The sequence below is a fragment of the Euwallacea similis genome, chromosome 19 (genome assembly GCF_039881205.1).
Source record: "Euwallacea similis isolate ESF13 chromosome 19, ESF131.1, whole genome shotgun sequence".
Taxonomy (NCBI): domain Eukaryota; kingdom Metazoa; phylum Arthropoda; class Insecta; order Coleoptera; family Curculionidae; genus Euwallacea; species Euwallacea similis.
The window spans coordinates 764,605-792,307 of NC_089627.1; the positions used below are offsets into that span (position 1 = coordinate 764,605).

The 27,703-nt window shown below is 37.7% G+C and overlaps 8 protein-coding genes across 9 annotated transcripts; 4 read left to right on the plus strand and 4 right to left on the minus strand.

Annotated features, from left to right (window-relative positions):
• The first annotated feature begins 166 nt into the window (after nucleotides 1–166).
• Nucleotides 167–1,584, plus strand: LOC136415191 (RING finger protein 37). Its single transcript, XM_066399656.1, has one exon. The coding sequence runs from the start codon at nucleotides 330–332 to the stop codon at nucleotides 1,575–1,577; it is 1,248 nt and encodes a 415-aa protein (XP_066255753.1). The 5' UTR covers nucleotides 167–329; the 3' UTR covers nucleotides 1,578–1,584.
• Nucleotides 1,585–2,099: 515 nt separating this feature from the next.
• Nucleotides 2,100–5,220, plus strand: LOC136415154 (zinc finger protein 845-like). The gene is made up of 10 exons (XM_066399602.1): nucleotides 2,100–2,663; nucleotides 3,136–3,317; nucleotides 3,379–3,583; nucleotides 3,638–3,823; nucleotides 3,871–4,059; nucleotides 4,117–4,253; nucleotides 4,312–4,498; nucleotides 4,552–4,678; nucleotides 4,727–4,950; nucleotides 5,009–5,220. The coding sequence occupies exons 1-10, from the start codon at nucleotides 2,449–2,451 to the stop codon at nucleotides 5,154–5,156; spliced, it is 1,800 nt and encodes a 599-aa protein (XP_066255699.1). The 5' UTR covers nucleotides 2,100–2,448; the 3' UTR covers nucleotides 5,157–5,220.
• Nucleotides 5,221–5,886: 666 nt separating this feature from the next.
• Nucleotides 5,887–6,947, minus strand: LOC136415270 (protein takeout-like). The gene is made up of 5 exons (XM_066399790.1): nucleotides 6,884–6,947; nucleotides 6,735–6,830; nucleotides 6,535–6,682; nucleotides 6,341–6,474; nucleotides 5,887–6,267 (listed from the first exon to the last, which is right to left on the minus strand). Exons 1-5 carry the CDS (start codon nucleotides 6,945–6,947, stop codon nucleotides 5,966–5,968), a joined length of 744 nt encoding a protein of 247 aa, XP_066255887.1. The 3' UTR covers nucleotides 5,887–5,965.
• Nucleotides 6,948–7,666: 719 nt separating this feature from the next.
• Nucleotides 7,667–9,469, minus strand: LOC136415271 (pectinesterase B-like). Its single transcript, XM_066399791.1, is given in 8 exon segments — nucleotides 7,667–7,819; nucleotides 7,821–7,952; nucleotides 8,008–8,304; nucleotides 8,354–8,480; nucleotides 8,548–8,670; nucleotides 8,810–9,023; nucleotides 9,094–9,179; nucleotides 9,450–9,469. Coding segments are annotated over 8 exon segments (1,152 nt in total).
• Nucleotides 9,470–10,263: 794 nt separating this feature from the next.
• LOC136415085 (protein takeout-like) lies at nucleotides 10,264–11,867 on the plus strand. The gene is made up of 5 exons (XM_066399482.1): nucleotides 10,264–10,330; nucleotides 10,385–10,480; nucleotides 11,148–11,298; nucleotides 11,348–11,481; nucleotides 11,541–11,867. The coding sequence occupies exons 1-5, from the start codon at nucleotides 10,267–10,269 to the stop codon at nucleotides 11,840–11,842; spliced, it is 747 nt and encodes a 248-aa protein (XP_066255579.1). The 5' UTR covers nucleotides 10,264–10,266; the 3' UTR covers nucleotides 11,843–11,867.
• A 277-nt stretch (nucleotides 11,868–12,144) lies between these two features.
• On the minus strand, nucleotides 12,145–14,423 carry LOC136415272 (vanin-like protein 3). The gene is made up of 7 exons (XM_066399792.1): nucleotides 14,249–14,423; nucleotides 14,043–14,174; nucleotides 13,689–13,987; nucleotides 13,195–13,406; nucleotides 12,858–13,145; nucleotides 12,535–12,799; nucleotides 12,145–12,475 (listed from the first exon to the last, which is right to left on the minus strand). The coding sequence occupies exons 1-7, from the start codon at nucleotides 14,321–14,323 to the stop codon at nucleotides 12,145–12,147; spliced, it is 1,602 nt and encodes a 533-aa protein (XP_066255889.1). The 5' UTR covers nucleotides 14,324–14,423.
• A 414-nt stretch (nucleotides 14,424–14,837) lies between these two features.
• Nucleotides 14,838–22,762, plus strand: sti (sticky). 2 transcript variants are annotated; one of them, XM_066399675.1, is made up of 21 exons: nucleotides 14,838–15,206; nucleotides 16,008–16,241; nucleotides 16,299–16,436; nucleotides 16,489–16,826; nucleotides 16,885–17,119; nucleotides 17,221–17,719; nucleotides 17,776–17,886; nucleotides 17,936–18,536; nucleotides 18,587–18,745; nucleotides 18,832–18,983; nucleotides 19,048–19,171; nucleotides 19,227–19,550; nucleotides 19,606–19,795; nucleotides 19,852–19,982; nucleotides 20,056–20,247; nucleotides 20,304–20,737; nucleotides 20,853–20,991; nucleotides 21,041–21,203; nucleotides 21,265–21,458; nucleotides 21,514–21,690; nucleotides 21,742–22,762. In XM_066399675.1, the coding sequence occupies exons 1-21, from the start codon at nucleotides 14,930–14,932 to the stop codon at nucleotides 22,546–22,548; spliced, it is 5,619 nt and encodes a 1,872-aa protein (XP_066255772.1). In that variant the 5' UTR covers nucleotides 14,838–14,929; the 3' UTR covers nucleotides 22,549–22,762. The 2 variants fall into 2 exon arrangements, with proteins under 2 accessions (XP_066255772.1, XP_066255773.1); XM_066399676.1 differs by having other exon boundaries at nucleotides 14,881–14,950; nucleotides 21,742–22,760.
• A 635-nt stretch (nucleotides 22,763–23,397) lies between these two features.
• LOC136415098 (apoptosis-inducing factor 3-like) lies at nucleotides 23,398–27,591 on the minus strand. The gene is made up of 7 exons (XM_066399507.1): nucleotides 27,402–27,591; nucleotides 25,641–25,916; nucleotides 25,175–25,372; nucleotides 24,792–25,113; nucleotides 24,521–24,738; nucleotides 24,203–24,469; nucleotides 23,398–24,073 (listed from the first exon to the last, which is right to left on the minus strand). Exons 1-7 carry the CDS (start codon nucleotides 27,448–27,450, stop codon nucleotides 23,736–23,738), a joined length of 1,668 nt encoding a protein of 555 aa, XP_066255604.1. The 5' UTR covers nucleotides 27,451–27,591; the 3' UTR covers nucleotides 23,398–23,735.
• Nucleotides 27,592–27,703: the final 112 nt, after the last annotated feature.

Sequence of the window (27,703 nt, forward strand, 5' to 3'; positions counted from 1 at the left end):
ATAATAAATTGAAATCTACTAAAAATTATGTAATTTTAAATTGCTGTACGGACTACCTTTTTTACGTCATAGATATCACATCTTGTCCTACGCATAGTGTTGGCGTAAAATAATTGTGATACCCGTCACTGTCACTGTATTGTCATCAGCAATTTTAAGGTTATATTTCTGTTTAAGTTTAAATATTTCAATTTTCAAGTAATAATAATTTAAAAAAGCAAAAAAGCCATTTTGATCCATTAAACATGATTCGATTAAAACCTCTACAAACTCACAAAATGCACAACTACTTTTCTGACTAAAAATCCACCACGGCTAAAATCAGGTGGATGGATGTAGTGACGTACAAAAGTGAGTTCCTTTCACCACAAATTATTGATATGCTGTTAAATTTCTTAGACCCCAAATTATTACCTCAACTAGCGAATAAGCCTTCGCCAACTGAAAATTATGATGCTTCCAACCTCATAAGCACTATTTACTCTGAAAGAATCAAGGGCTTTATTGGGTACCCCTCCATAAAGCCCCCAATTGAGGTTGAGTTCCAGCTTCTTTGCAATGTCAGCATCTCTTATATATTTATAAACTCATGCGTTGGGAATCAGAAGTGTTCAGGAATTGAAATATTTGCCAAAGGCAATTCTAGCCACTATGAATCAGTTGGAAAGTGTCTTTTTGATAAGCCATCAGTGATGTTCTGTAATGGTCGAAAATACTCATCCACAAACCATCCTCCTGGGTTTAATGCACAAAATGTTGAATTGTGTTTCTTTAAAAGTTACACCTTTAGGTCCTTTCTCAATGCCTCAAGGATCAAGATTGTAATATTCCGCACTGACAAATCAGTCCCATGTTTAGGAAAAATTGAAATATGGGGCATGCCAGCTAAAACTTGCTCACAAAAAACTGTTGATACTGTGCTACACCTAACAAAAAGAGTTGTCACCTCAAATGTTACACCCTCTGAAGACAATGCAGCTTTTAAGATACCTAATGAGTTTAAGGATGATCTTACTTATGAGCTAATGACAATACCATATACCTTGCCTAGTGGCAAAACCATAGATCAAAGCACTTTGGAAAAACATGTGGAAAATGAGAAATCATTTGGGAGAAAACCTGGAGATCCATTTACTGGATTTAAGTTCACAGAAACTTTGAAACCTGTGTTAAATGTTGCTTTGAAAAGTAGGATTGATATGTTTTTATTGAAGAACTCCAATCACCCACAGACTTTTTGTCTGAAGAGGTCTTTGCGAAGTAATGAACCTTCTGCCAAGTGGATCATGCCTATAGAAAGTGCCACTAATTCTGGTTCAAAAGATAGTGTAACTATCAATCAAGACTTAGATAATATAATAAAAAGGGCAAAAACAGATTCAAGTTTTATATGTTTTAGCTCTCTTGGCAGTGAATATGCGTGCACCTTGTGTAAAGTAAAAAATGAGTCTATGTATGAATTGCCTTGTAAAGATAGTTATTGTCGGATATGCGTGTTAAAAGTCTCTGAAAGTGGTGTGTGTGTGAAATGTAATGTTGTTTTTGTTAAAAGTGAAGTTAGGAAAATATATATTTAGTTCAATCCTTGGTGGGTTTTAATGTAGGTAGTTGGAAATTTTAATAAAAAAATATTGTCATACAAATGGCACACTATCGCATATGAAAAAACGTTGAGCCATGGATTTTTTTATGAAACGGATGTCCAGAACTTTGCTTTATTCAAATAAATGCATATATTGCATTGGCCCTATTTGGGAGGAATTTCTGCGGACCGTTGACAAAGTCCCATATTTATCTATACTGACCTCAATCGTCATAAAAGCTCGAATTTTACATTTACTTTTTAACTATTACTGTCGGGTATGTATTTCACCAGCTATATTTGTAAAGTTTTTGCGAAATATTGATCTAAACCTGCATTTACCTGTATGCAATCACGGTGCGGTCGCCATAAAGTCCAGAAAACTCCCTTTCTTCCAGCATTTGTGAAAGCCGCGAATTCCGAGAATTTCATCTATTTTACTGCATCCTCCGATTTCTTTTTCAGATCCTATAATTTTGCAAAAAACTATTTAAGTTTTTTTATTATTTCATTTAAATTTCTTATTTGATTACTATTAGCAACAACCTGCAGTGACGCTTTTACTGTGAATGACATATGTCAAGATTGCTTTTGTTTTTCTTGTTCTTAATTAGTTTTTCTATAATTTTCTGTTTTCCAATTGTAAACAACAAAATAATGTAAAACCAACGTAAATAAATGATCAATTATGACAGAAGTTAAACGGGTGACCTATGTTGGAAAGTCAAAGCGAAAGAAGCCAGATAAAGAGATGTTGACCTAAGCTAAGAATGTTAACCCGAACCTTTGGTCAAGAGTCAAGACATTACTTCCGTTTTAAACATTAAACGAACTGTTTACACAATACATAAAAAATCTTAGATAAAATGAGCCTGGAAACTGTAACTCAGTCCCATTCTCAGTCCTATTTAGCTTCTCATTTAGCTAGTGATAGCATCATGTGCGAAGATCTTCCGTCAGCTCACAGAAAGCTTGAAGAAGTTGTCATTAAGGCTGAGACTTTTGAATTTGATGAGGACATTAAAGGAGAATCTCAAGAGGATTTAGATAGTCTATTGAATATTCCTTCAGTTCCTGAAAGGTATGTTGAATAAACCTGTTTTTTTGGAATATAACATTCAAGCTTCCAATCGATGCATTATTAAATTGAATTAGATTTATTTTGAGTAGGCGTGTAACTGCTCCCACACTATGACCTGGCATGTCTTTTACATCAATATTTATTACATTTGATGTAGCAGATTCATCTCCTTAAGAAGGTCTATTATGCTATTAGATACGATTCTGTGAAAATTTGATAGGCGGATTTCTATAGTTTTGATTTCTGAAATCAAGTTAGTCTCTCAGCAACTGAATATTCTCTTAAAATATGCTCAATTCTTTTTTGATCCTTACCTGCACTTAGTACTGTCTAATCCAACCAAATTTCTTATGTTCCTTGAGTTCCCTTTAATCTGAACTAGTGCTCGAACTTTTAAAATTGAAGCTATTAGATTTGATTGCAACCAAGCAACTTAACAATTTCTTCCAATGTTTGAAAACCTGCTTTTTAGTGATTTTAGCAATGCTGAGGACTGTAATCCATCCAGTTATGGAAACTTCAACTGTGAATCATGTGTTTTTAGAACCAAATATAAACACAATTTACTCAGACACATAGGAATCCACCAAATAAATTTAGAATCTCCCCCAAGCTTTAAGTGTGAGCAATGCCCATATGAAACCCACAAAATTGGTGAGTTTCATTAAGATTTGCAAAATCGATTATGACTTTTACCAGCTACTACACTTTCTAGAATACCTTAAGAAGCATAAGTATGTTCACTCAGATGTGCAATACAAGTGTGGTTATTGCAGCTTTTCTACAAAATTTAAAACCAACCTACCAAAGCATATGATGCGACATAAACCTGGTACTGAATGGCAGATATTTAAATGTGATGAATGTGAGTTTGTAACTAAGGAGAAGTTGGGCATTAAAAGGCACAAGTTGACTCATAGGTAGATATTTTATCCTTTTTAAGTTGGAGCGTTTTTAAGTAAAATCTTTCTTAGAACTCTAGAGGAAGTGGAGCACTTCAGCTGCACCCTCTGCAGTTTTATCACTAAGCATCAAATTTCCTTTACTAACCACATGCTTAAAATTCATCACAGGGATAAAACTAAAAAACATTATTGTCCTGAATGTGATTTCTTCACTTATCATAAGGTATCGTTGAAGAACCACATTTTGACTCACAGGTAAGTAAGTCTATTAACAGAGGAGAAAATATAACTGGCTTGTTAAGGAAACCAGGGGAAGTTCCCATGTACAAGTGCCCCGAATGTGAATATGAGACTAAAAACAAGCAATTCCTGCCAAATCATATGAAAACTCATCTGAGCAATAGCCCATGCCCCATTTGCAACAAAATGATTTCACAGAGGGGTATGCCAATGCATTTAAAAAGCCATGAGAGTGGAGAAACTAAAAACAAGTACTGACATCTCTATTGTGAAAAATAATGCTGCAATCTCTAAATTCCTGATTTCAGATACAAGTGCAAACAGTGTGATTACAGAACCATGTATTTTGGGAATATGAGCCGGCACCTGAAAATTATGCATTCCAGCAAAAAGGACATAGATTATAAGAGGTGCCCACAGTGCACTTTTAAGACTTTTGAAAATTGTAATTGTTTTTTGAGCGTGGGGTAACATGAGGGATAAAGCAAGAATTTGGATTTTAGCCAGACTGAAGAGGCACATAAAGGAAATCCACTCAAAGGAGGCTCCTCAGTATAAGTGTGATCATTGTGAGTTTACATCCAAGTTCAACTCATGCTTAAAGAGGCATGTGGAAACTGCTCACATTAATACTGACCCAGTGATGTGTCCTGTATGCGAAAAGCAGTCGGCTAATATTTATACTTTAAGGTAAATAGCTTTAGCGGTTTATAAGTTTTATTACAGATTAATGTTCCATTTAGAATTCATATGAAGTTGCACAAAACCGAACAAGAAGTAAAAATGTTCCAGTGCGTTGAATGTCCATACAAAACGCGTCATAGCAGCTCTTTTAAAGGCCACTTAAAGCGGCACGATTCCCCGAATGAGGTAACCATTTCTACTAATAAAAGCATCGCATTTAAAGAGAGTTTTCAGTTCAAATGCACTAATTGTCCCTTCACGGCCACCGCAAAACAAACGCTCAATAGTCACATATCCAAGTTCGTACACTCTAATCGATCAAACTACAAACTATCTTGCCCATACTGCTGTTTTCGGACCAATCAGAAAGGCAGCTTGCGCATACATACCACCAAAAAACACAAAGACGAAGATAATGAGAAATTTAGGAATTGCGAAGAATGCGAATTTAAGACCTTGTAATGTGCTTTTGGTTTAATATTAATTATGATTATTTATGAAAGGAATTTATTGCAGGAATAATAGGGTTTTTAAGGAACATTTGAAGAGTCATAAAAATTACCATGATTTTAAGAAGGTTTCTGGTGAATTGGGGGAGAATGTTGAGCTGGATGTCTACAGAGAATGTAGTGAGGATGACAATGCTTCTTTGCTGCAAGAGTGATAGTTCAGTGGTCAGGGACATTAAGGTATAAAAAATACATAATATTACTTTGCAATGCAGTTAACAGTAGGTATAAGAGATTGGACATTTTTTGAGTGCAATAAAGAGTACCTATTGAGAATTTTAAGATTATTTATTATTAATGATTTATTAATTCTTGCTATTTGTATTCGATGCAAAAGCAATAAAATATGATTTATGCATTTTAGTGCTGCCATATTTATGTAAATATAAGCCAATAAAAAAACATCTACTTAGCTCTGTTTTTACATGTATCGAATTACTTATACATAGCACGATCTTTATCCTTGCTACATTGGTGACTGTACAATTGCAGTACATTCCCTACTTCATTACTGTTGTGTGTTCTGGAAGAAATCTGAATCCAATGCGAATATTTTAAAGGGGGATAACCTAAATGTTATGTATTGAAAAATTGTAATTTTATTTTGCCATTTTTGAGTATTTTTGTTCCGTATTGTATAGCCTCAGCAAGATGTTTATTCTAAGCCTCGCTCTTCTATATATTTTGGAGCTTAGGTTTTTGAATGGTTCAGTGGGACAATGGTTATTGGACCATTCCCCACACGGAAATAACATCTGTTGTGGATAATTTTTGTCTAATATTGGATAATTGGTACTTATATTTTCTACCATATATGAATCATTTTATTACAAGATGATTACAAGTACATTAAAAACATGTTTTCTTATTAATGATGTTTTGTTTTGAAATCATAACAGCTGATAACAATTCGATTGTGACTTATATGCCCAACTATAAACCTATTGACCCAAAAAAACATGAACTAATGCAAAAAAATATCTTTTACGGGATGCTTTTCGAACACATTTTTCGTAAACTCTAAAAACAACTCCGCGTACTCCTTCTGGTACCCCGCACCCACTTCATCAAATAGGGCCCTCCACTCCTGGTTTATGGCTTTGTTGATATTGTCTCCTAACAATTTATTGCCGTCAAATAGATTCTTGAAGACATAAGAGGCATGTTCAGGAATCATATTAACTCGGTAACTCGTGGGGGTGAAGTAGATAGAGTCTCCTTTTTTGGTCTCTTCGAATTTGATTAGGTGCCTTGTGTAGCTATTTACTAAAAGATATGTGTTTTGGCTATTCTGTGAGGTTGTATAGTATAACCTCGTAAACTGGCACAAAAATCATACCTATGGATAAACTGCAGTCTCCATTCCCATACACCGGTAACATTAAAATCTTCCCATTTACTCTGTACTTGGCCTTCTGAATTATCTCTGGATGAATGGTCCAGAACTCCAAGGACTTCTTCTCCAAATCAACGCTAAGAAACCCCTGCTATTGTATTATTAACAATAACTATTATAACACCTTTGGAACTTACTGAGATTCATTGATTTTGAAATTAGAAAACCCGAACACAATAATGTCTTCATAGTCCTGAGCCACTTCGACTACCCCTGAGCCTGCCGCCACACTCAAAGCAGGCAGCTTTATGGGGTCAATTGGGGGTATGTTATATTCAGGTAAGCCTAGTCATCAGCAAATTTTACAATATTATTAATAAACTTTAGGTGTTTTTACCGTTTTTAGCCATCCTGACGGCCTCCTCAATGGCCGAACTTAAGCATGTTTCAAAGTCCGAGTTTTGGAGTTTGCAAGTAGGGAACGGAACATCAGCTAAAATTGTTCAGGTTAATGGTGCATCGCTGTATGGGTTTGCTGAAATTCACCTAGTATGAAGCGAATTAAAGCACTTAAGAAGATATACGTGAGTATTCTCCTGGAAAGCTCCATATTGGGGCAAGTAAAGAAACAATATCAACGATGCATTTAAAAATACAGGTTTTATTGGTCACATCCAGCATTGCAACCGCCATAATTGCACAGATGTGTAGCAATGACATGTATTTTTATTATATGTTGCAGCGAAATTATATGTTTTCAGACATTCTGTATTAGTCACTTTCCAGGTAGATCTCGTACTTTCTTGTAATAACAGTTTTCTTGGTTAGATGAATACTAATTAGCGTTTCGAGAACTGTATTTACAGTGATTTTTAAAAGTGGTTTGCCCTTGGACATATAACATTTTATGGTCTTAATTTGAAAATTTTATGTTCATCATAGAATTCATCATAGAACTTTGCAGAAGAATCGAGGGATCGACTTATGAGTGATGCGTTCGTTTCTCAACAATCATGGCAGTCTAATGGAAAAATTGTAGACGAATTTACTTTCTGACCTAGAGACATCGGGCGTAATCGTGTCTCGTCGTGTGCGGACACAGCCAATGACAACCCGTTATTAGCTTTGCCGAACTATACGTACAGTGATTAACTGGCATAAGTGTTCTCTGCATGTTTTTACTGATCAGGCAGAACAAGCAGAGTTTGTTATAAGTCTGAATTCAGTAACGACTCCTAATATACCATACGCTCGAAGTTCACTTAATCATGAAATCCTTCAGTCCAACCGTTTTTGAATTTACTCCGTAATCTCCAATAAAATCCTCGACTAACTCCTTAATTTTAATAAACCGAATACATTCTGAGTTCCAGTCCCATAATTGTTAAACTTCCACAGCCGGTTGTGCGTTTTGTCATTCAAATTTCTGCCCTCTTTAATATCGATGCCAAACTTCCTTCCACTAGTTGCAGCTGAGACATAAGCAAGGAGCTTCCACATCAATCATATTGTTGATGTTCGAGTCTCTGATAATCAGCTGACCATTTGGAGATATGTCCGGGACGTAATCGTCCGCACTCTGGACGCTTCTGTCCCAGACTCTGGCTAGCTTAATCTGCACAAAAACATTTTTAGAATTCTAGAGCGATATTGGTTGTTTTGGTTATCACTCTGTTGAATCCTTCATAGCTGGCGTCTGTAGTAATATTGCTGTCCATCACCAAGAAGCCATAAGATTGTCCTAGAGCAGTGTCCGGAGCTAAAATCATTCGATGGCCTTTCTGCACGGTAATGATAGTATTGAATGTGGTCATTTCAATTATTGCGACCACCGATCCATACACGTAGTCAGTTTCCTCTTCTATATAGCGCATGTGCACCATCACTCTCTCTGCCAATTGATTGTTCTTAATGTCCAATCCTACTATATCTTGCATGTTCAGGAACTGATCATTAATTAAACGAACCTAAAAGCTCCAACAGTTTTAGCAGAACTAACATAAGGGTAAAAAAAACCTTATCTGCATCGACTTTGATGGCGACCGCCTGCGTATCAGGAGCTCCTTTGTGGACGTTGACCCCAAAGCTGAGCTTGAGCTCAATGTCAGAGCTTTGAATCCAGCAGACTATAGAGCACTTAGCTCTAATTACGTGTGCTTTAGAGGCGCAGGTGTGAAAAACTCAAACGGGATCTCCTTCCTGATACCCACTGCCATTTTCGCGCACGACCGTCTTCCACCGCAGCTAGGGCACTGAGGATGGACATAATGTTAATTTCTTCAGGATTTTCGAACAGTCCGTAGATTATCAGGGGAACGTCGCCTACTGTTTTGCTGAAAAGTTGACAAGAAATTAATGATTATCTGAGATGCATTTTTATGTTCGAAGAAGAAACGAAAGAATTCTCGAGCGAACTGGATGATTTACAAGAAACTTCTCTTTCTCGAATTTGATCTGAGAACTTTGACTTACATATAATGTCCTGGCTCGATCTGGATATAAACCCTGGAGTGCTTACTCTCCTTAGCGGTAGCCTCGTTGCCTACCACCTGAATGGACTCCCCATCCTTGACCACATAATCTGGAGTGTCTGAAAGCATGTCTTGTGACTCCCACCCAGCGAAATGGTTCTCCATGGCGTATTTCTGGGCCTCCTCCTCGGAGAGGATAGGCCGAGAGGCTGTTTCTAGATAATCCAGGACATAAGCCCCAGACAGGAATCAGAGAACTAGTGCGTAATTAAACCGCATTGTTGCCTGAGTACCCTTCCTGGATATATAGAAGGAACCAATATGGTTCGTTTTTATAAGTGGGATATTTGTGTTTTATTGAGTGATAAGGGCTTTTGAACTTTCATTACAGTTACAAATAGATTAATATTGTTAATGGATGATCATAGACGTATCTCCAGAAGCTTTTTTGGATCACCACTGACGGGGAACCAAATGGATAAATTACAAAAATTTTAAAGTTCATGTGCATTGCCTTCAGTTTTAATAATCAGAATCAATAATTTTCTTGAATATTATCCATTAATTGCCATCTAGTATATTTAATAATTACTATTTGATTAATTATTACATTATTAATATACTATTTTAATTGAGCTGACTTCTCTGTAATTTTATGCATGTTACTTATACTTCAAGGGGTAATATACAGACTAGTGTGTATTAAAAAATACAGGATGGCAAAATTTCACTTCTATTTGCAGCAAAGAATAGTTTGTTATCGATACCAATATCGTTCGTTATCGACCCCGCTCTATCAAAAATTTTAGGAAAAATCATGAAGCTCAGTGTTTCTCTCAGGGGAGAATTGATTCATTGAAGGAGTGTCGCAGGGCAGCATTTTCGGGCCCTTGATCTACACCATCTACGCCTGTAATTTTTTTCCTCCCCCTTAAATATGACTAACATCATATATCCGCCATTTACTGATTTGATTCCATTAGTACCTATATTGTTAATAGGCAAATTGATAGAGTTTGAAGAACCTCGCCGCTGCTTCTGATGAGCATCTGCTTAGAATTAATTTCACTTAGTCGGTCACTTTGGGAGTACAGTCGGACGACTTGGTCGCACCACCGACTAGCGGTCAATTGAATCCATCGAGTTCGCCTATAAAAATTTAGAAATGCGCGTCCGGAGTGCCTCACCCTGTATTAGCACAAAAACATAGGAACGCAATTAAAGTGAGTGTTCTTCGAAGTGACCTTTACTAATTACTTAATTAGAAAAAAAATCGTTTTTTTTAAATTTAATCAGGTGTATTCTTAAAACCAGCTTTACTTTTTTGTATTTACACCCATATAATTACCCACATAATTAACGCGATAATTTACCTTATTTAATCTTATTTATGGTGTAATTAATTATATTCCGTCACGTAGGTACCAAATTTCCATATATTTAAACAGTTCCAGTGTGATGACATGTTTTTCTGCAACCATGAATCTCTTCCTATATTTGACTGCAGTAATTAGTGTTTGCTGTGAGCCCTAATATAAATTTATAGAAATCGAGATTTATAAATTTTGAATTTCAGATGGCGCCTCCATCCCGAAATGCAAGATAGGCAGCCCGGATTTCAACGCTTGTCTTACCAAACTGATTCAAAGTATCTTCCGTGCAAGCAAATTAGGTGAATAAATAATCATTATACATATTAATTCAACCTGCATTCACCAACAAATCATCAATTCTATTTTCACTTATCAAAGTGTTAGTCTTGTTGTTACCTTCTTGTAATGACAATGAGAGCAGGTGGAAGCACAATGTTCTTGTAAGCTCAACTCACTCCCCCTTTGTAAGCCTCTCCTTAAGGGTTATAAGTCCCAAGTGGTTGCACCTTCACTTCCCAACAAAAGCATTTGAGCAGTAGCCTATAGTGTCGTTAGGGCGTCTCTCTAATTAGAGGTCGATTATCTCTTTGGAGAACTTCCTCCATAATTTCTGGTTGCCCCTTGATTCAAGCGGGTGATACCTTCTTCCAAGGCACCTCTCATCTCAGAATGATTTATCTTAAATATTTCCTTTCTATGCGCTTTTGAAATCATTTGAATTTCGGAAAAAAGGAATTCCAAGAAAAGACGTATATTGGTTGAAAAGCGCTAACAAAGAACGCAATGTCATCTCATTTTCGAAGAGGTGTAACAATCTGATGTTCAAATTTTGGATTGAAAATGCCGTGGAAGGCGGAATCCCTCGAGAAATCAAAATGGCAACATATTTGTAAAACAATTCGCGGTAATGATGATCGTGTCATGCCTCACTGAAAAGGAAATTCGCGTTAACCCATGATTTTCCAGGTTTTCCAGAGTACGGAGTCACAAAGTCTTTTGACCCCCTGATCATCCCAAAGCTGACCATCGATACCGGAAAGGGTCCTGTCCAGTTGACACAGTATTACAAGGATCTTACCGTCACAGGATTTTCTAATTTAACTGTCAAAAGTGTGAGGTGCGTATGATAAATTTTGCTTTGACTTATTATAATCGAGACATTTCAGTCTCGATCTCAAAAAGCCAATATTGCAATTCTTCGCTCACTTCCCGAAAATTCTTCAAATGGGACACTACAAAATCGATGGTAAGATATTGGCACTTCCCATCAACGGAGATGGACAGTCCACTTTAGAACTCAGTGAGTAAATACGCTGTTTCTTTGCTATTAATTTCACATTAAAACGCGTTTATTTCTAGGCAACACTGATGTAAATATTAAGCTTAGTTTCGAAAAGATCAAAAAGGACGAACAAACTTACCTGAAGATAATATCCTGCGTTCTAGACATTAGACCGCAAAATTTGAAGGTTCATTTCGAAAACCTTTTCAATGGCAACAAGCTGATGGGGGACAATATGAACAAGGTGATCAATGAGGAATGGCAGAGCTTGTTCAACGATGTGAAACCTTCAATTGACAAAACATACGGGGAAGTCTTTAAAGTGTACTGGCAGACATTCTATGATAATATACCCATGGAGAAAATGTTCTTCGAATGAGTCTCACTTGAATTTCCTGTGTAACCTAAAGGTTCTAGTTTTCATTTTTCTTGATTTTTTGGTGAACTTTAGTAATATAAAATTATTTATTTAGCCAGATAATTCGTTTTTCCAGTTTATTACCTTTCTTAAGAGCGTGCGGTAAAGCAGCACTTTCCGCACTCATTAAGTAAACTGCCATGACGACGATTCAACAAAACTCACCTCTTTTCCTATTCGTTTCCCACATTTTTTATTTTACATTAGTATTTCAACCCTAGAGCAATATAAACCACCTACAATAAACCTCCTGAAATCGCTTATTAGGACATGCCTTTGCCGCTCAAATCATTGACATCTCCACTTGGATCTCGTATGTTGTTCCTAACTGGAGCCCAGTCCCGCGTGAAGTCCCGCCCGAAAATCCCGAAAGTGAGCAGTCTGCTTTGCGGCTCATTTAGTTCAATATTGCGCTCTAAAATTTTCTCATTTACAGCTGCTCCTCTCCAGGAATACTCCATAATAGTCAAGGGTCGCATGGAGCTCAGTAGAGTAGTAGGCAACTGGAAGCGTTGTTCCGAGTGGCTGAAGTTGCCGGTGATGTTAATGAAATTGAAGATCACTGGCCAGGAAATGGTCGAGTAATTGGAGAATCTGTTTAGGAGATTTTTGGGTCCTTAAAAACTTAAGATTATGTGGGAGAACTCGGCAACCTTTGTCCACATGAATTTATCGATTGGTTCAAACATGCGACCACCCCACAAGTTTCCACCCCTCCGTAGTACACGCCTGAGTAGGTTCTCACCCCATTGAAGGCAACCAAATGATAGGTATACGCATTACCGGCAGTAGAGGTCGAATTCAGCGTTATGAAGGTATTAAAGTGGCAACATAAGACATTACGGTCATCCTCCCCATGACACACTATGTGCTCGGAAGACCCATTGGTGGACGTGTTAAGGAGCACTGATTTGTGATCTGCAAGTGCAGTTTAAAACAGAAATCATAGAAAAAAGATATAGACAATTTTTTCAACCCTTTATAGATGGATCGACAAGCAAGTAAAAGTTGTCTAATGACAAAGCTAGTTGGTCAATGGTATCAGTGTTGGGGATCTCGTAAGAAACATTGAATTCTCCCGAATCAATTGGAACAGTTTGTATCATTAACTTGGTACCGCTTTCAGCCAAAACGTCATACTCAATTGGCCCATGTCTAGCCATAAATATCCCCGACCCTCCAGCTCCAGATTGGGGTAGACTAGCCCCTGAGGCCAACAACACCACATTCATTTCTTGGGCCCACATCTGCTGTATTTGAAGGGCTAAAATTCTCTAACGGATTTTACAGGGATTTTCTTCAGAACCACCTACCAGTTAAGTAAGGCAGCTCTCCAATCCACTGTAAAGGAAAAATCATATTTTTTACTCCTCGATTTTTGATTAAATTGAAGGCCGGAATGCCGAACTGAATGTCAAAACAAGTCATTATCCCAAAAGTTGTATTTCCCATATATAACACTGGTAAGTCGAGTGATGTTGGTCTGCTCTTGCCTCGCTCCCCAAACAAATTCCATTTCCTATATCTGATTCAGACTATTTAGGTAGGTTTATGAGACGTTTGAGAAGTTCATGAGACAAAAGACATGTTACATAAGGTGCGTATACGCTATGACCATGACCATGACCATGAGCTATGTATTTAAATGTTGCTGAATGTACGATACTTTGTGTCATTTGCTTAATTTCATTCACCATTTTGTCACCAAACAGTATTTGCTGCATGTCTCATATCGCATGCCTCATGTCTTAAACATTTCTAACCTGTCACCAGACTTAGAATTGTTACTTCTCATGTAAAAATTTACCTAGCAAGTATAGAACCTTTCGTGCCGAAAGCTACGACCGTGTTGTAGTACTTGTAATCCTCAGACTCTAAACAATTCTGATCACCTTGACACACCTCCTTCTCGGTGAAATTTATAAGAACAGTGGTGTTGTAATCCATAGCTGCGCAAGATAGGTTTTTAAGGAACTGTGCGTAGTTACCTTCAGTTGAATTGCAAAGAATAAAGTTGCCGTAATCTGGTGGTAAAACTGCCGCATTTTCTATGGCACCGAAGTATGGAGATAGAGTGCTCTCCGGGAAAACTACCAAATCAAGAGCCTTAAGACTGGGATAAAAACTGAAAATAGTTCCTTTTGATAGTGATGCAACTTACCGTACTTTGCTTCTTTGCTTGCTGTATTAAATTAACGTAGTTCATTGTGTTATCTTCCAAAACTTCCGAAGCAGGTTTAAAGTAGTCTAGGTTTACTGCAAATTCCATTACTGCCACATTATATGAGTCTGCCTGAAGGGCAGTAAAAGTCAATAATTTTGGGACACGTGAAGATGCACAAGGGCGAAGGAATCTTTTTAACTTACTGCTGAGAAATACAGGAAAATTATGGTCAAAAATTGTGGTAATGCGTTAAATGGAGGTACTGCTATGCCTTTCATCTTATTAACTTTCGTATGTGAACAGTTTCCTTTACTAAAGCCTGCTATATATAATTAATATTTTACGCTTGTGTGAGGGGATAATGGAGATTACACTAAATATTATCAGTATTATATATTATCTCTTTACTGTGTGTAATAATTAATTAACATAAGTAGACATCTTAAATTTTAATGCTTTGCGCAACGCGAATTGGAACATAAAAAATATCTAGTAGGGACAACGCAAAATCAGCTTTGTGGGCTTCGAACAACGTTTATTATCATTAAATTGCAATAAATTATTTTGTTAATCATTTTTGAATTTCCCTCCTTTTCTACTTAAATTTTTAACTTTTTTCGTTCAGTACGGTATTTAACATCGAGATGGTGCTGCGTCAAATATGGTGTTGTCTATCTTGGTTTAGATCCCACAAAAGAAGAAGATAGCATATGTTCCTGCCTTCGAAAAATTCTCCCAATTAACGTCAGACTGGTAAGTGGCAGGTGTTCAAAGTGTAACGGTTATTTTTAAAAATTTTGATGATAACAATTATCGACTGACGCAAAGCAAGTAAAAATTAGTTTTTCTTCGATTTAAGCAAATAAATAGATCACCAATATAAAATGGAACCACAAAAAGAGCCAGTAAGTGTTCGCGTACATCGCATTAACGCCGAAATCACGAGCAAATGTCGGGGCTCTGCCAAATCCAAAAACCAACTCCTAAACAGGGAGACCATCCTGGACGTCCTGCAGACCCTATATGACGAATGCACCATCGAGGGACTTCAAAAAGTCGACTCCAATATTACAGAATTTGTAAAAAAGTATCAAAATGATATGAAGGAAATCAAGATGTTAAGGGTCAATATCAGTGACTTTGAAATTAAGAATATAATAGGTAAACAACAAATTAGAATGTGTTAATGTTAATAACCCAGGCCGCATGCCAAAGGTAACTTTACAAATATAGTAGAAATATTTGTGGCACTACACTGTATCTTTGAACCAATCAAATAGGTATATGTACACCGAGAACATGGAAATCACTAGTGATTAATGTTTCTTAGTCATGTATCTGCTCAGATGATTCTGCCAGTTCATTAGAAGACGCAATGCTTAACACCACATAAGTAAATGCATATTCAGTGTATTGTCAGGCTTAGAATTTCATACAATACTAAAATGCTTAAAAGTACTAAACTTGAGACCAAGCTCAAGATTAAACATGATATTTTGATAATAGAGAAAAGTCTCTGGCACTATAAAGAGTTTTTTTCAATATCATGAATCATAAACTATAAATTACCCCATAAATCTAGTAATTCTTAATTCAAGAATCCATCTAGAGTAATTGCAAATTAATTTCAATAACACTTAATAATGGCTACTCATTATATGAAGGTAAATCTAAGTAAATAAAATGATTTTTGTACAAAGTGGTAATTGAAATGATAAAAACTCCAAGACAACAGAAATTAGAAAAAAAGATTATTATTTTTATGGCCTTTTTGTCCCTTTCAAATAAAAAAGATGTACATCATTTTATGATAAAAGAATTAGGTGCACTAGAGCACTGATGAAATAACAATTTTTGCTAGCATTTCCCTTCTCTCTTTGTCCATGCAATAGTGAGTGAAGATAATGATTTCACCATTATCAAGATTACTGATTGATTATTAAATCAACCAATTCACTATAGGTTGTGGACATTTTGGTGAAGTCCATTTGGTAAAAGAAAAACAGACAGGTGATGTATATGCTATGAAAACAATAAGAAAATTTGATCATGAAACCAAAAGAATGTCTTATGAAGAAGAAAGGAATATCATGGCTTTCTCAAGCTCCCCCTGGATTACAAGCTTGCAGTATTCATTTCAAGACAGTTCCTATTTATTTTTTGTCATGGATTATCATCCTGGAGGAGATCTTTTAGGTAAGTCAACAATTTGAACACAGTCAAGAGTCATAGCTACTATTCAAAATCTTTTAGGGCATCTATATAGAAATGGTGGTACTCTACCAGAAAGGGCTGCCTTATTCTATTTAGCAGAAATTATATTGGCTCTTGAGGATCTTCATTGCATGGGTTATGTTCATAGGGATGTAAAGCCTGATAATATTTTGTTGGGTACGTTTTAAGCCTTAAAAAATTGTATGGGTTTAAGGATTTTTGTATTTAGATCGATGTGGTCACATTAAGCTTGCCGACTTTGGATCAGCAGCAAAACTAGACAAAGAGGGGATGGTGAAAGTCGGTCCTCCTGTAGGTACTCCTGATTACATTGCTCCAGAAGTCCTGCAATGTCTTGATAATAAAAGCATTGAGAAAAGTTCAAGTTATGGGGTGTCATGTGATTATTGGTCTCTTGGCGTGCTGGCCTATGAATTGACGGTAGGAAATCCTCCCTTTCAAGGGCAGAGCTCTACAGCAGTGTACTCAAAAATTATGAACCATTCTAACAGCTTAAAATTTCCCCATGACATTACTTTAACACAAGGTTATGTGAACTTAGTTAAGGTAAGGATTGTTTTAATGAAAAATGCCTGAACTTACTGATAATGAGAGATGTTCAAAGGGATTAATCACCGACGCTAAATCCCGTTTGAAACCCGACAAAATCAAGTCACATGCTATCTTCAAAGGCACGAATTTTGATACCCTCAGAGAGCAAGTACCTCCTTATGTTCCCAAAGTCACCTCATCCGAAGACACCAGCAATTTCAACGACGTTCAGGCTAAAAAGAAGCACCCAAGTATTGAGAATTTCAAGCGACGATCGCAGTTTTCAGGCAGGAATTTGCCATTTATCGGTAAGTGACAGCAAAAAAAAATCGTTGCTTCCAAAGAAATGTAAACAGTTGTTTATTGGCCGTGTTTGTACACGTTTGTATGTGATTTTATTTTCGTTTAGGGTTTACGTTTACGCACAATTCCCAAGGGTCTTATGAGTCAAATTTCCCACGTCCTACAATGTACAAAAGTGATTTTGAATTAGTAGAAAGTCTAAAATCAGAATTGGCCATCTTAAGAATGCAGGTGTCGAAGAGCGGAGATTTCAAACAGGAAAAATTGACTCTAGAGCAGAAATTAGACGCTACTGCTATTAAATTGCAAAGTTTGGAGGCGTTGAGAGACAAGTTGGAAAAGCAGTTGGCTGAAAGCTTGGCTCAATCTTCAGCGGTGAAACGCACTTTGGATTTAGAGCGGAAGGAGCGTATGAACTTGGAAAAGAAAGCCTTGGATTTGATAAGAGGAGCGAAACTCAAGTGGGAGCTAGCTGAGAAAACCAAAATTGAGGCATTAGAGGTAGAAATTAAACAGTTAAACTTGAAAAACGAGCAGTTGGCCAATACCAATAGTATGTTGAATGAGCAGCTGCAGCATGCCCTGAAGATGGAGGAGAAAAATCGGTCAGTTACTGGGAAATTTTGCCTTTTCTTCTTAATCTTATAAATGTTTTTTATAGGTTATCACTAGAGACTGAACAGAAATTGAATCGAAGGAGCGTCGTGGGTTTGGAAAATTTGCTAGAGAAAGCCACCGCCGACAGGCAAAGTAAGATTTCGGAACTGCAAAGGTAAGGCTTCTTTATATTCGATATTGGTGATAACAATGTTGATTTTCAGTAAATTAAAAAATGAATCCAGTGCTAACTCCAACTTTAAAACCGAAATTTGTTGTTTACAAAACGAATTGAAGGAAAAGCAATCTCAAGTAGCCAGTCTAAACAATCACTTGAGCAAAAGCAAGACGGATTATGACAAACTTCAGCAGAGACTTTACGAAAACACAGATTTGGTTCAAGAGTTGAGTTCCAAAGTGACTGAACTGGCAAAGGAGCTACATAAGATAGATGAATATGAAAGGGAAATTGAAGTGTTAAGGCGCCAGTTTGATGATAGTCAAAAAACTGTAAAAGAGCTGCAAAGTAAGATCTTGGTGCTTCAGAGAGAAAGTAAACAGTTGGAGAACTGTAAAAAACAAGAAGAGGAGGTGAAGAAAAAGACCACTGAAATGCAGCTACATATTAATGAATTGCAAAAAGAGTTGGAACAAAAAAAAGAGCAGTGTAAAGCTCTTAAAAAACGATTGGAGGAGGTGGAAGCATCAGAGACCAAAACTCAAGAATTGAGAGATAAGCAATTGCAATTCTACAAGCAGCAGAAAGAGCTCTCAGATTGTAAAATTGACAAAAGGATTTTGGAGAGGGAGTTAAAGGAAGCCAAAGTGAGTTTTGCTTTTGTAAGTTTCACAACACAGGGTGACGAGATTTTTAGGGTGAAATTAAGAAGTTGGAGGAGAAAATTACTCAGTCAGAGAAGGTTTTGGATGAGAGCAAAAAGGCACAAGAAGCTGTAGTTTTGGAGCTGTCTGGTATAAATGAGAGTATTTCAATTGAGCTCTTAAAGGCCAAGGAAAACATTAAGAGTTTACAGGTAAAATATTTACTTAGTTACAAATGGGAGCAGTGATATATATTTTTCATTTTATTCTATTTTATTGACATTTATGTTTCGTTTAGGATCAACTACAAAATGAGAGAAGCAAAACTGACGATGAGAAATGCATTATTAAGGAACTGAAAACCTTTTTGAGGAACAAAGACGAATCTGTTCGTAATTTAGACAGCAACGTCAAAACCCTTAAAAACGAGCTCCAACATTTGAAAACCAGGTATTCACTTATCATAACGCTTCCAGCCCTATAATTATACACTGATGACTGATACTCTCTTAAGGTGTAACAAGGAAGAAGCAGAAAAGTCCAAATTATTGTGCCTGGTGGAACAGCTGCAAAAGGAAAAATTACAGCTAAACGAGACGATTGAAAGAGGCAAAATTGACACATCCAATATGAAGCTTGTAAGTCGCTAACCTCCCACATTTGATTCACTAAATATATAAAATCTGTTACTAGAACCTTGACGGTCTGCGTGAAGCCTGCACTCTTCTTGAAAGTCAAGTAATCGAGTATGAAAAGCTAGTGGAAATTAGTACCGTGAAGCAAACAGAATTGAGTAGAAATGTCGAGAAACTTATAGCAGACCTCTTCGAGGCCCGTAGGGAGACTCAAGAGGCTAAACGGCAAATCAACGAAGAGAAATCCTTAAAGGCAATTAGCGACCAGAAGATCAAACGTTTACAGGAGGACATTGATTGTTTGGAGAAAGAATGCGCAGATTACAAGGCTCTCTCAATAGAGTACAAGGACTGTTCTTCGGGGCTGTCTGAAGAGTTGGCCGTAAGTCTATTACTAAGGATTATTACCACAAATTGATTAATTTTTGTCAATTCAGGCGTCTGAGGATAAACTATGTAATGCGAAAGTAATGATAAAAACTTGCGATAGGCAAATTGAAAATCTAACAGTGGAAAACCGGTCACTTAAAGAGGAGATTTCAGGACACCTTACAAAAATCGCTCACTTAAAAGAGTCGAAGTACAAACTGAGCCATCAAGTAGGCGATTTAAGTAAAACCGTGGAAGGTATGTTAGAGTTTTTTAACCTTATAAAATGGGCAAGTAAATATTGGTGGTTACAGAGCTGTTGGAAAAAAGTAACGAATTACAGAGGACACTGCATGAAAAGGAGAATTACCATAAGGAGAGGGAGGTGAAGGCTAACGCTAGAGATAAACAACATTTGAAGCTGATTGACTACTTACAGTCGAAGGTAAGGCTTGTTCAGTTGTAATTGTAAATCTGCTTATTAAGTGAACTTTGATTTCACAACCTAAAAATTGCAGATCGAGGAACAGTCCCACAAGAAAAAAACTCTGTCGGAGGTGATTTTCGGCAGCTCCAAAAAAGATAATCAACCACCGATATCTCTGGCTTTGAACTACAAAGATTTAGAGCTGGAATTGCTGAAAGAAAGGGAGAACAACGCCAAATTGAGAGAAGAACTTTTCAAATTGAAAGTTCCCAGCCAGTGCGAAGTAAAATTTAACTAAACTTGAAACGCAGAATTTAGTCTCACCTCAAACTTTTACAGTCAAACTCGTTTAATTTGACGGATAAGGTGACCGGCAAAATTGAAAAATCTAAATCGGAAATCATGAGCCCTCGAACTATAGATGCTTTGGAGCAAATAACCACCCCTCGATCCAATCAAACACAATTCAATCGCAATGGATCCAGTAGAATGCACCATAACATTCCCCACAGGTTTGAATCTAAACTGAACACGATACCTCAGAAGTGCGCCCTGTGCCAGAACCCGATTTTATTGGGGAGAAATTATCACGTATGCAAAGAATGTTCAACAGTGGCACACGTAACGTGCTCTGTTGGTCTTCCGAAAGTATGCGGTTTGCCCAAACAGTTGGTCGAGCATTTTAAGGGCAGTTTAGAGCACGTCAAAAATAATGAAACTGGAGAGACACAAAACGAGGAGGCTGCGTGCGAAGGTTGGGTCAAGGTAGCTTGGTGAGTAATATTTAAGTTCTATGATTTGTTACCCTGAATCATTCACGCAATGCTCCTCTTGCAAACGCATTGTGCTTATGTTTTAATTCCCTTTAAAATATGACTTGTATTTCAGTATAAAATCTGGTTCATGGGAAAAGCGCTATGCGCGTCTTACAAACTCCTCCTTGGACATTTATACGCAGCCACCGACTAACACAGGAACAACACTTATTAATAAATTTCCTGTTATATCTAACGAGACTTTTGGCAAGGTAATATTCCCGTCAAGCCTTACAGTTTCGCCTATTTTAATTTCTGTAGGTCATATTGGAGCCTCTACAGTCCGAAATCGGAATTCCAGTTGCTGACAGCGACATTCCTTTCGTTTTGAAGATTGAAGTGGGTTCGGAAACTTCCTGTTGGCCCTCCAAGTACCTTGTTCTTATGGCTTTAAGTGCTAAAGACAAGGATAATTGGTTTGCGGGTAAAAAAACAAACACTTTAACAGCCACCAATTTTAAATTTACATTATTGTTTGATTGCAGTTCTTCAAAAGAAATTTGCATCCAATCCCATAGGTTCTAAGGTGCATTCTCTCTTCAAATTACCCGCCAACACTGAGGTAAACTGCGTTGTGACGATAACTGAGAATATCCTCATTCTGGGGACGGACAAAGGCCTCTTTGCCCGTTACGACAATAATCTGTTGCATATTGAAGGCCCTGACAGAATAGAGCAGGTTAGATACCATCAACAGTTGCGCGTCACTGATTTTAATTTAAATTTTTGCACAGATTGCAGTTTTCACCTTGGGCAAAGCTGTTTTAATGATAGAAGGACCGAAATCCAGTCTAATAACTTGCGACCTGAATCATTTAATTACTTTAGCGCAATGTTCTCCGTGCACTAAACCTACTTTAAAATATCAGCAAGTAAAATGCAACAACTTAAGCGGGTTCCATATGCTGCAGGTTAGTCGAACTTCCTTCTCCGAAAACTCCTTTTAATTCAGATTCAATTAGGTCTCAAAATATCAAACTCAAAAGAAGATAGCGGTGGCCACTCGAAAGCAGCTCGTAATACACGAGTACTATTTGGACACCAACGAGTTCTTGCCGGTGCGTATAGTGGACACTGCCCAGCCGACCAGCTGCATCCTCTTCACTGAAAATAGTCTTATAGTGGGAGCAGATAAATTCTTTGAGATAGACATGAACACCTTTAACGCCGAAGAGTTCTTGGACCCCTCTGACATTAAGTTAAAGCATGTGAGCAAGTGCTACAAATTGGGAAGCTTCCCCATTGCTATAGTGGAAGTGTGCTCCAATCCCAAAGAGTATTTACTGGCCTTCAAAGAATTTCTGCTGTTCGTAGATGAGTATGGTAGATCTTCGCGAAGTAAAGAAATTAAGAACCAGCATTTGCCGATGAGCCTGCATTTGGCCAACAAACACTACCTGTATATAATCCAATTCGGTGCAATAGAAGTCCTTAAAATAGCCTCAGAAAGTTGCAATTCTGAGGACGCACTGGAGTCATACAAGATGGAGTTAACGAAATTTAAGTATCTGGGAGCGAACGACAGGGGGGTGTTTTTGGAACAAGAGGGAGAAGCGAGATTTTTTAGTGCCAGAAACTTGCCAGATTTCGACGCCTTGTCGAACGTGTCCGATGGGACGACAATGACCAACGACTCGGACAACTTGAGTCAGTTCAGTTTCACCAGTTCGATGGCTCATAGTTTGGATGGACATTTGAACGATTCGGTTAATTCGGAACAAATGGATGTAGGTCCCAGCAGGGTGAGGTTTGATCAGACTGATTTGTAATAGGTAGGAGTAAGGAGGAACGTGATTTTAATTGTTGGTGAGCGTATTTTAATGTTCTTCTTTTATTTTGTTTGGAAATTGCACAATATTCTCATTTACTTTTAACAAAGAATAATATGCATTTCCACCATTTCCAGAACACTTATTAGCATGTAAGGCGTTGAAGGTGAAGAATCCACCTCAAACGTCCAAAACTATGTACTTATAATTTTATAACTTTAACTACTTATTTAAATTTCTAAATGTACGTGTTTTTCAATAAATACTGTTTTATTAAACACATTCTGGCCTTTTCATTTATGGCTATAGAAATTAAGCAAATATTTTTTCTTACTGTGAAATCTACAAAAAAACATCTAGGACAATCAAATAGTATCCAAATCTCTATCAACAAATCAAAGGATCGTCAAAAGTTCTACCACTAAACAGGTCTACTATTTTATATCCTTTGTGAACTGCCTGTAACTTTCAATGCGTTTAAGCGTAGCCAATAGCCTTCTAAGCTTGGTATACCACAGAGTCCATAACTTGAACTGTGGAAGGAATGGCAACTCAATATTAAATCCGCCACACCATGTGCCATGGGCAGAGATCGCGAGGTCACTAAGCGTCACTATTCTCTTTCAAGTTATAAATTATAGTTAATTTCGGTTTCACCATAAGGTGCAGAAAAAATTAACTATGTAATTCAATTTAATTGTAAGACAAAAATGTGTTAATTTATAGTCGTTAGTGATACAATTTCATTAAATTCCCAACCCATATTAAACGTGAGTGTGGTGTGATGTGGCAATAAATAATGAACACATCTTTACATTAAAAAAAAAGCATATATACATATATATGTATATTTAATACTGTAGAAGAAATCTCAACAATTACCACTTAATAATAAGTGCACTGTACAACAAAGTAAATTACATAAATAACAAGCTTTGAATATCATGGTAGAAATATATCATCTCAAATAAATAATAATTATTAACAACTTTGCGCCAACAGTTGCTGCCAGGACTGTGCTCATCAAGGCCTAAATGGTAAATAACCTTATATTTTCGCTGAATTCACATAAAGCACACACCTACCAGCGGCACCTACTTAAGGGAAAGTTTAATTCTTCCTAACTGGAGTAATAAAACTAACCCTTACTTTACGTTTGCGTAAAATGGCAATACAGCACCTAGTTATCACATCATTTTGGTCCAGGCCATGGGGTCATCTTTTAAGTCGTTCCTATATAGTTTCTTGCCCTGTGCCAATTTTTCCGCGAACAAAGATACGTATGGGTCCATGCCGCATGAGGTGGTGGAGACGACTTCGTCATCTTTGAGAAAGAAGGCCATAAATTTGAGATTTTCAACGTCTCCCGCGTAGATTATGTCGTCGAAGCTACCATGGCCGGCGTAGCGAAAACCTTTGCCGAACAGCATGGTCCAGAAATAGGGCACTGTCTTAATGGGAGTTGTCTTACCCACCATGTTCAAGGCGGCCATACGACCATGATATTGAGCTAAGGGATAATGACCTAGGCAGAAACAAAAACATAAACAGAGAGGAGAAAACATGGACTTTTTTAAATGGATAAGATTTAGATCTTAGGGGAAATATTGGTTGATCAATAATAAATTTGTTGAGTGAACCAAATTTAACTTACCAATAGCCACTTTTCTGTTGTTATATGACCACACCGGCGCATAAGCGATATCTCCTCCAGCATAAACGTTTGGAATGTTGGTCTGCAAATACTCATTGGTTTCAATGGTTCCATCGGGTTGCATATTCAGCCCCGACCCTTTGAGGAAGTCCGTGAAGTACGTGCTGCCGATTCCACAGAACAGAATATCACATTTCAGTATTTGTCCATCGGACAGTTCCACGCTGGATACGAAGCCTTCGCCATTGTCGTTGATCTTTTTTATTACTAAAAATTCATATTATGCAACGGAGAATTAATACATCTTAAAAACGTTACCATTGTTAGGAATATATTTCACACCCTTTTTCTCGAACAAGGCAAGAATGGCAGCACCGATGCGCTGTCCCCAAATAGTCCTAAAAGGCACTGCTCCCCTTCCGATCACAGTGACGCTTTTGACTTTGTCCACGCAGAAGTTAGCGGCTTCCATTCCAATGAAACTGGAGCCAATTACCACAACTTCGAGGTCTTTGTTTAACTGAGGGTAGGCGTAGCTGTAATTAAAGCCGATTTGAGCGTTTGCTGCTTCACACTCAAACATACTTACGCAGAATCGTCATAATCTTTCAACACACAAACGTTTTTGAGTTCTTTGCCGGGCACGTCAGGTTTCCTGGGATTACATCCTGTGGCGATATATAATTTGTCATATTGCAAGGTTTTCCCATTCGACAAAGATATGGTATTCGTCTTTGTATCCACAGCTTCAGCCGCTACCCCCTTTAACACCTCTATGTCATTATCCTTGTAGAATTTGTCGTCTCTGAATTCCGCCTTGGAAATCTCAAAATCCATCTGTTTGCTTACTTTCACTCGGTCGTAAGGCAGGTGGTTCTCTTTGCATACCATAACCACTTCACCCGAAAATCCTACAAAATCGATGTTTGTAAGTCAAACAAATCCCTTATAAAGTTTTAACTGAGGGAGCACCTTCTTGCCTTAGGGTTTCCACTGTGACCGCCCCGGATGGACCCCCACCGATAATGACGTATCTTTCATTTACCGAGGCCAGTTTCTTTACCATAGGTTTCATACGTTTGTTAGTCTGAAGATCGATTTTTCGGGCTCTGACTTTCACATTTCCGTTGTCTTCGATTGTTACTTTGTAGCAAGGCAATGAATCCAAACCTAGATGGCAATGCAAACAGCGTATGGCGCAGAACTAATTCATCTATCAAGTATTGACATTGCTAGCTCAAAGCCATTGAATTCTACTAGCTTGACGCCTTCATCACAAACCGCAAAGAAAAGGGAAGCACAAGTACCCACTCAAACACCTTTTTCACCATCAAGTACTCCACTCAATACATGAAATTACTTGTTATTTCATGACTCACATCAAAATATTCGTTACATAAAAAGTTAGGCCCAGTCACAAAGCTAGGTCCAAACGCACCTGGGAAATCTTCGATATCTCCTGTGGCTAAATTGAAGCAGGCTCCATGCCACTGGCACCGCACTCGTCCTTCACCTAAGGCCCCATTAACCAAGGGAGCACCGTAATGGATGCACTTGGTCCCCATAGCTGTAATAACTCCATTTTGCTTCACCACTAGAACTTTTTCTTCGTCCAATTCAAAAGTCTTCATTTCATTTTCGTTGATGTCTTTGACGGTACAGACCACGTCTTCCACGAAGTCATCTTCGAGGTCGTTTTTAGTAGGGACCGCGTCTAGTCAATGAAAGATCATTTGAGGTATGCACACTTAGTTTCATACCAATAAAAGTTGTTATAAGCATTAAGCGATTTAAAAGCTCCTGATTAGTAGCAATTATAAGAATGCTATTAATGTTGCATAAGTGACATGAATTATAAAAACGTTCATTATAAAATCCAGAAATTGAATACACGCTAAAACTCGCTCACACGGCGAAAACTTGCCGAGTCACCGGATCGAACGAGAAAATACCTAGTTTGAATTCACCTCATCCAAGGTAAAAATGATCTTGCGGCGACCTTCCTTGGTCTATGGTACTGCTAAGGTGCAAATCCTAATGCTTTTAGCTGGTACAGATTAAACTAATACAAAAATCTGCAAGCAGGTCAAGTTAAAAACACGCCAAGCGCAACATACGCTGCGCCTGAAGCATTTTTTCTTGCGTGAATAATACTTGAGCTTACGAAATCCCAAATTAGGCAAGACGTATAGGTATAATGTATTTACTACCTAAATCATATTTAGTTTCGTTTTTATTTGAGCCAAAGTGCAAGTACTTCAGCCAAGATAACATGAGTTTCAAACAGTTTTACCGATGATGCTACAGTTTGGTTTACGTGATTAGCAAGAAAATGATAAGGTTTAAAATATATTAGTGGCGAAATCGTATCAATAACTGTTAAGAAATAATTCTACTTATGTTTCTTTTAATATCCAGACAAAGAGTTTTTAGTACTAATAAATAGGTCTGCAAAACTCGTCATTAATCAATTAGATAATCTAGCTTATGAGGTGCGGGAATACCTAGTGCAATTTAGTTCCTTGTCTTACTTAGTTGTAAAGCGATCCCGAGCCCCTGCCAGCTGCCTCTACTTGTCAATATTTACAATATGACCCAGTTCGGCATTTGACATTGAAATGGGGAACGATTTAATTGTTTAAAGGGGCTTTAAATTGCGTAAAATTGACAGTAAGAGGAGAATGGGGTGTACTCAAGATCCTGGAAGCCTGCAAGCTACATATCACGTTTGGACCTAATAACAATTGCTTTCTGCGTACAATTAACGTCATCACTAGGAAGTTCCGATTCACCTCATCATCTTGTCCAAATGCTGGAAATTCAGGTAGCACAATACGCGTCTGCAACGGACTCAAAATACCTATTCATTCACCTATGCTACAGATATATCATGACCATCAAAGAGAAGCCGTATTTTCTGGTCAATTTGTGCGTTCTATAAACAAATTTCAATCTTACATGCCATCAAACAACAATGCCCTGGAGCACCCAAATGAGCAATAATGAAAAGGGCGGAAACCCTACTCAGTTAGGCGTCTTGAGGGTTGAGAAATCAATGTGCGAATGCTGAGAGCCCCCTGCTTAACATGCTCTCCTAATCCACTTAAAATTATTTATTTACCACGTTTTTGAGGTTAACATTTCGCTTTTGCCACTGCCGTTATGACAGCTTTATGATAAACTCGAAAGTGGCACTCACCTGTCGTTGAGGTGATGTCGAGTTTGGATTTGGACGAGTTGCACCCCATTCTTCCTTAAGTAGATTGGTGGTCCCACTAAATCACAGATTGACTGGCGATTTCCGCCTTGCAACGGCTTCAAGGCGAAGCTCCGCGTTTACTGAGCGCGAACTCACACGGTGAAAGGGAAAGGAATTTACAATCAGTTTTGAAACCATTTTTATGGGTAATTCTGATCTTGCCGACAATGAGCGGGCGCGGAATGGGGCCCACGTGATCCGTTAGTGCGATCGCGTTCTACAGAAATTTTAATCAGAAATGA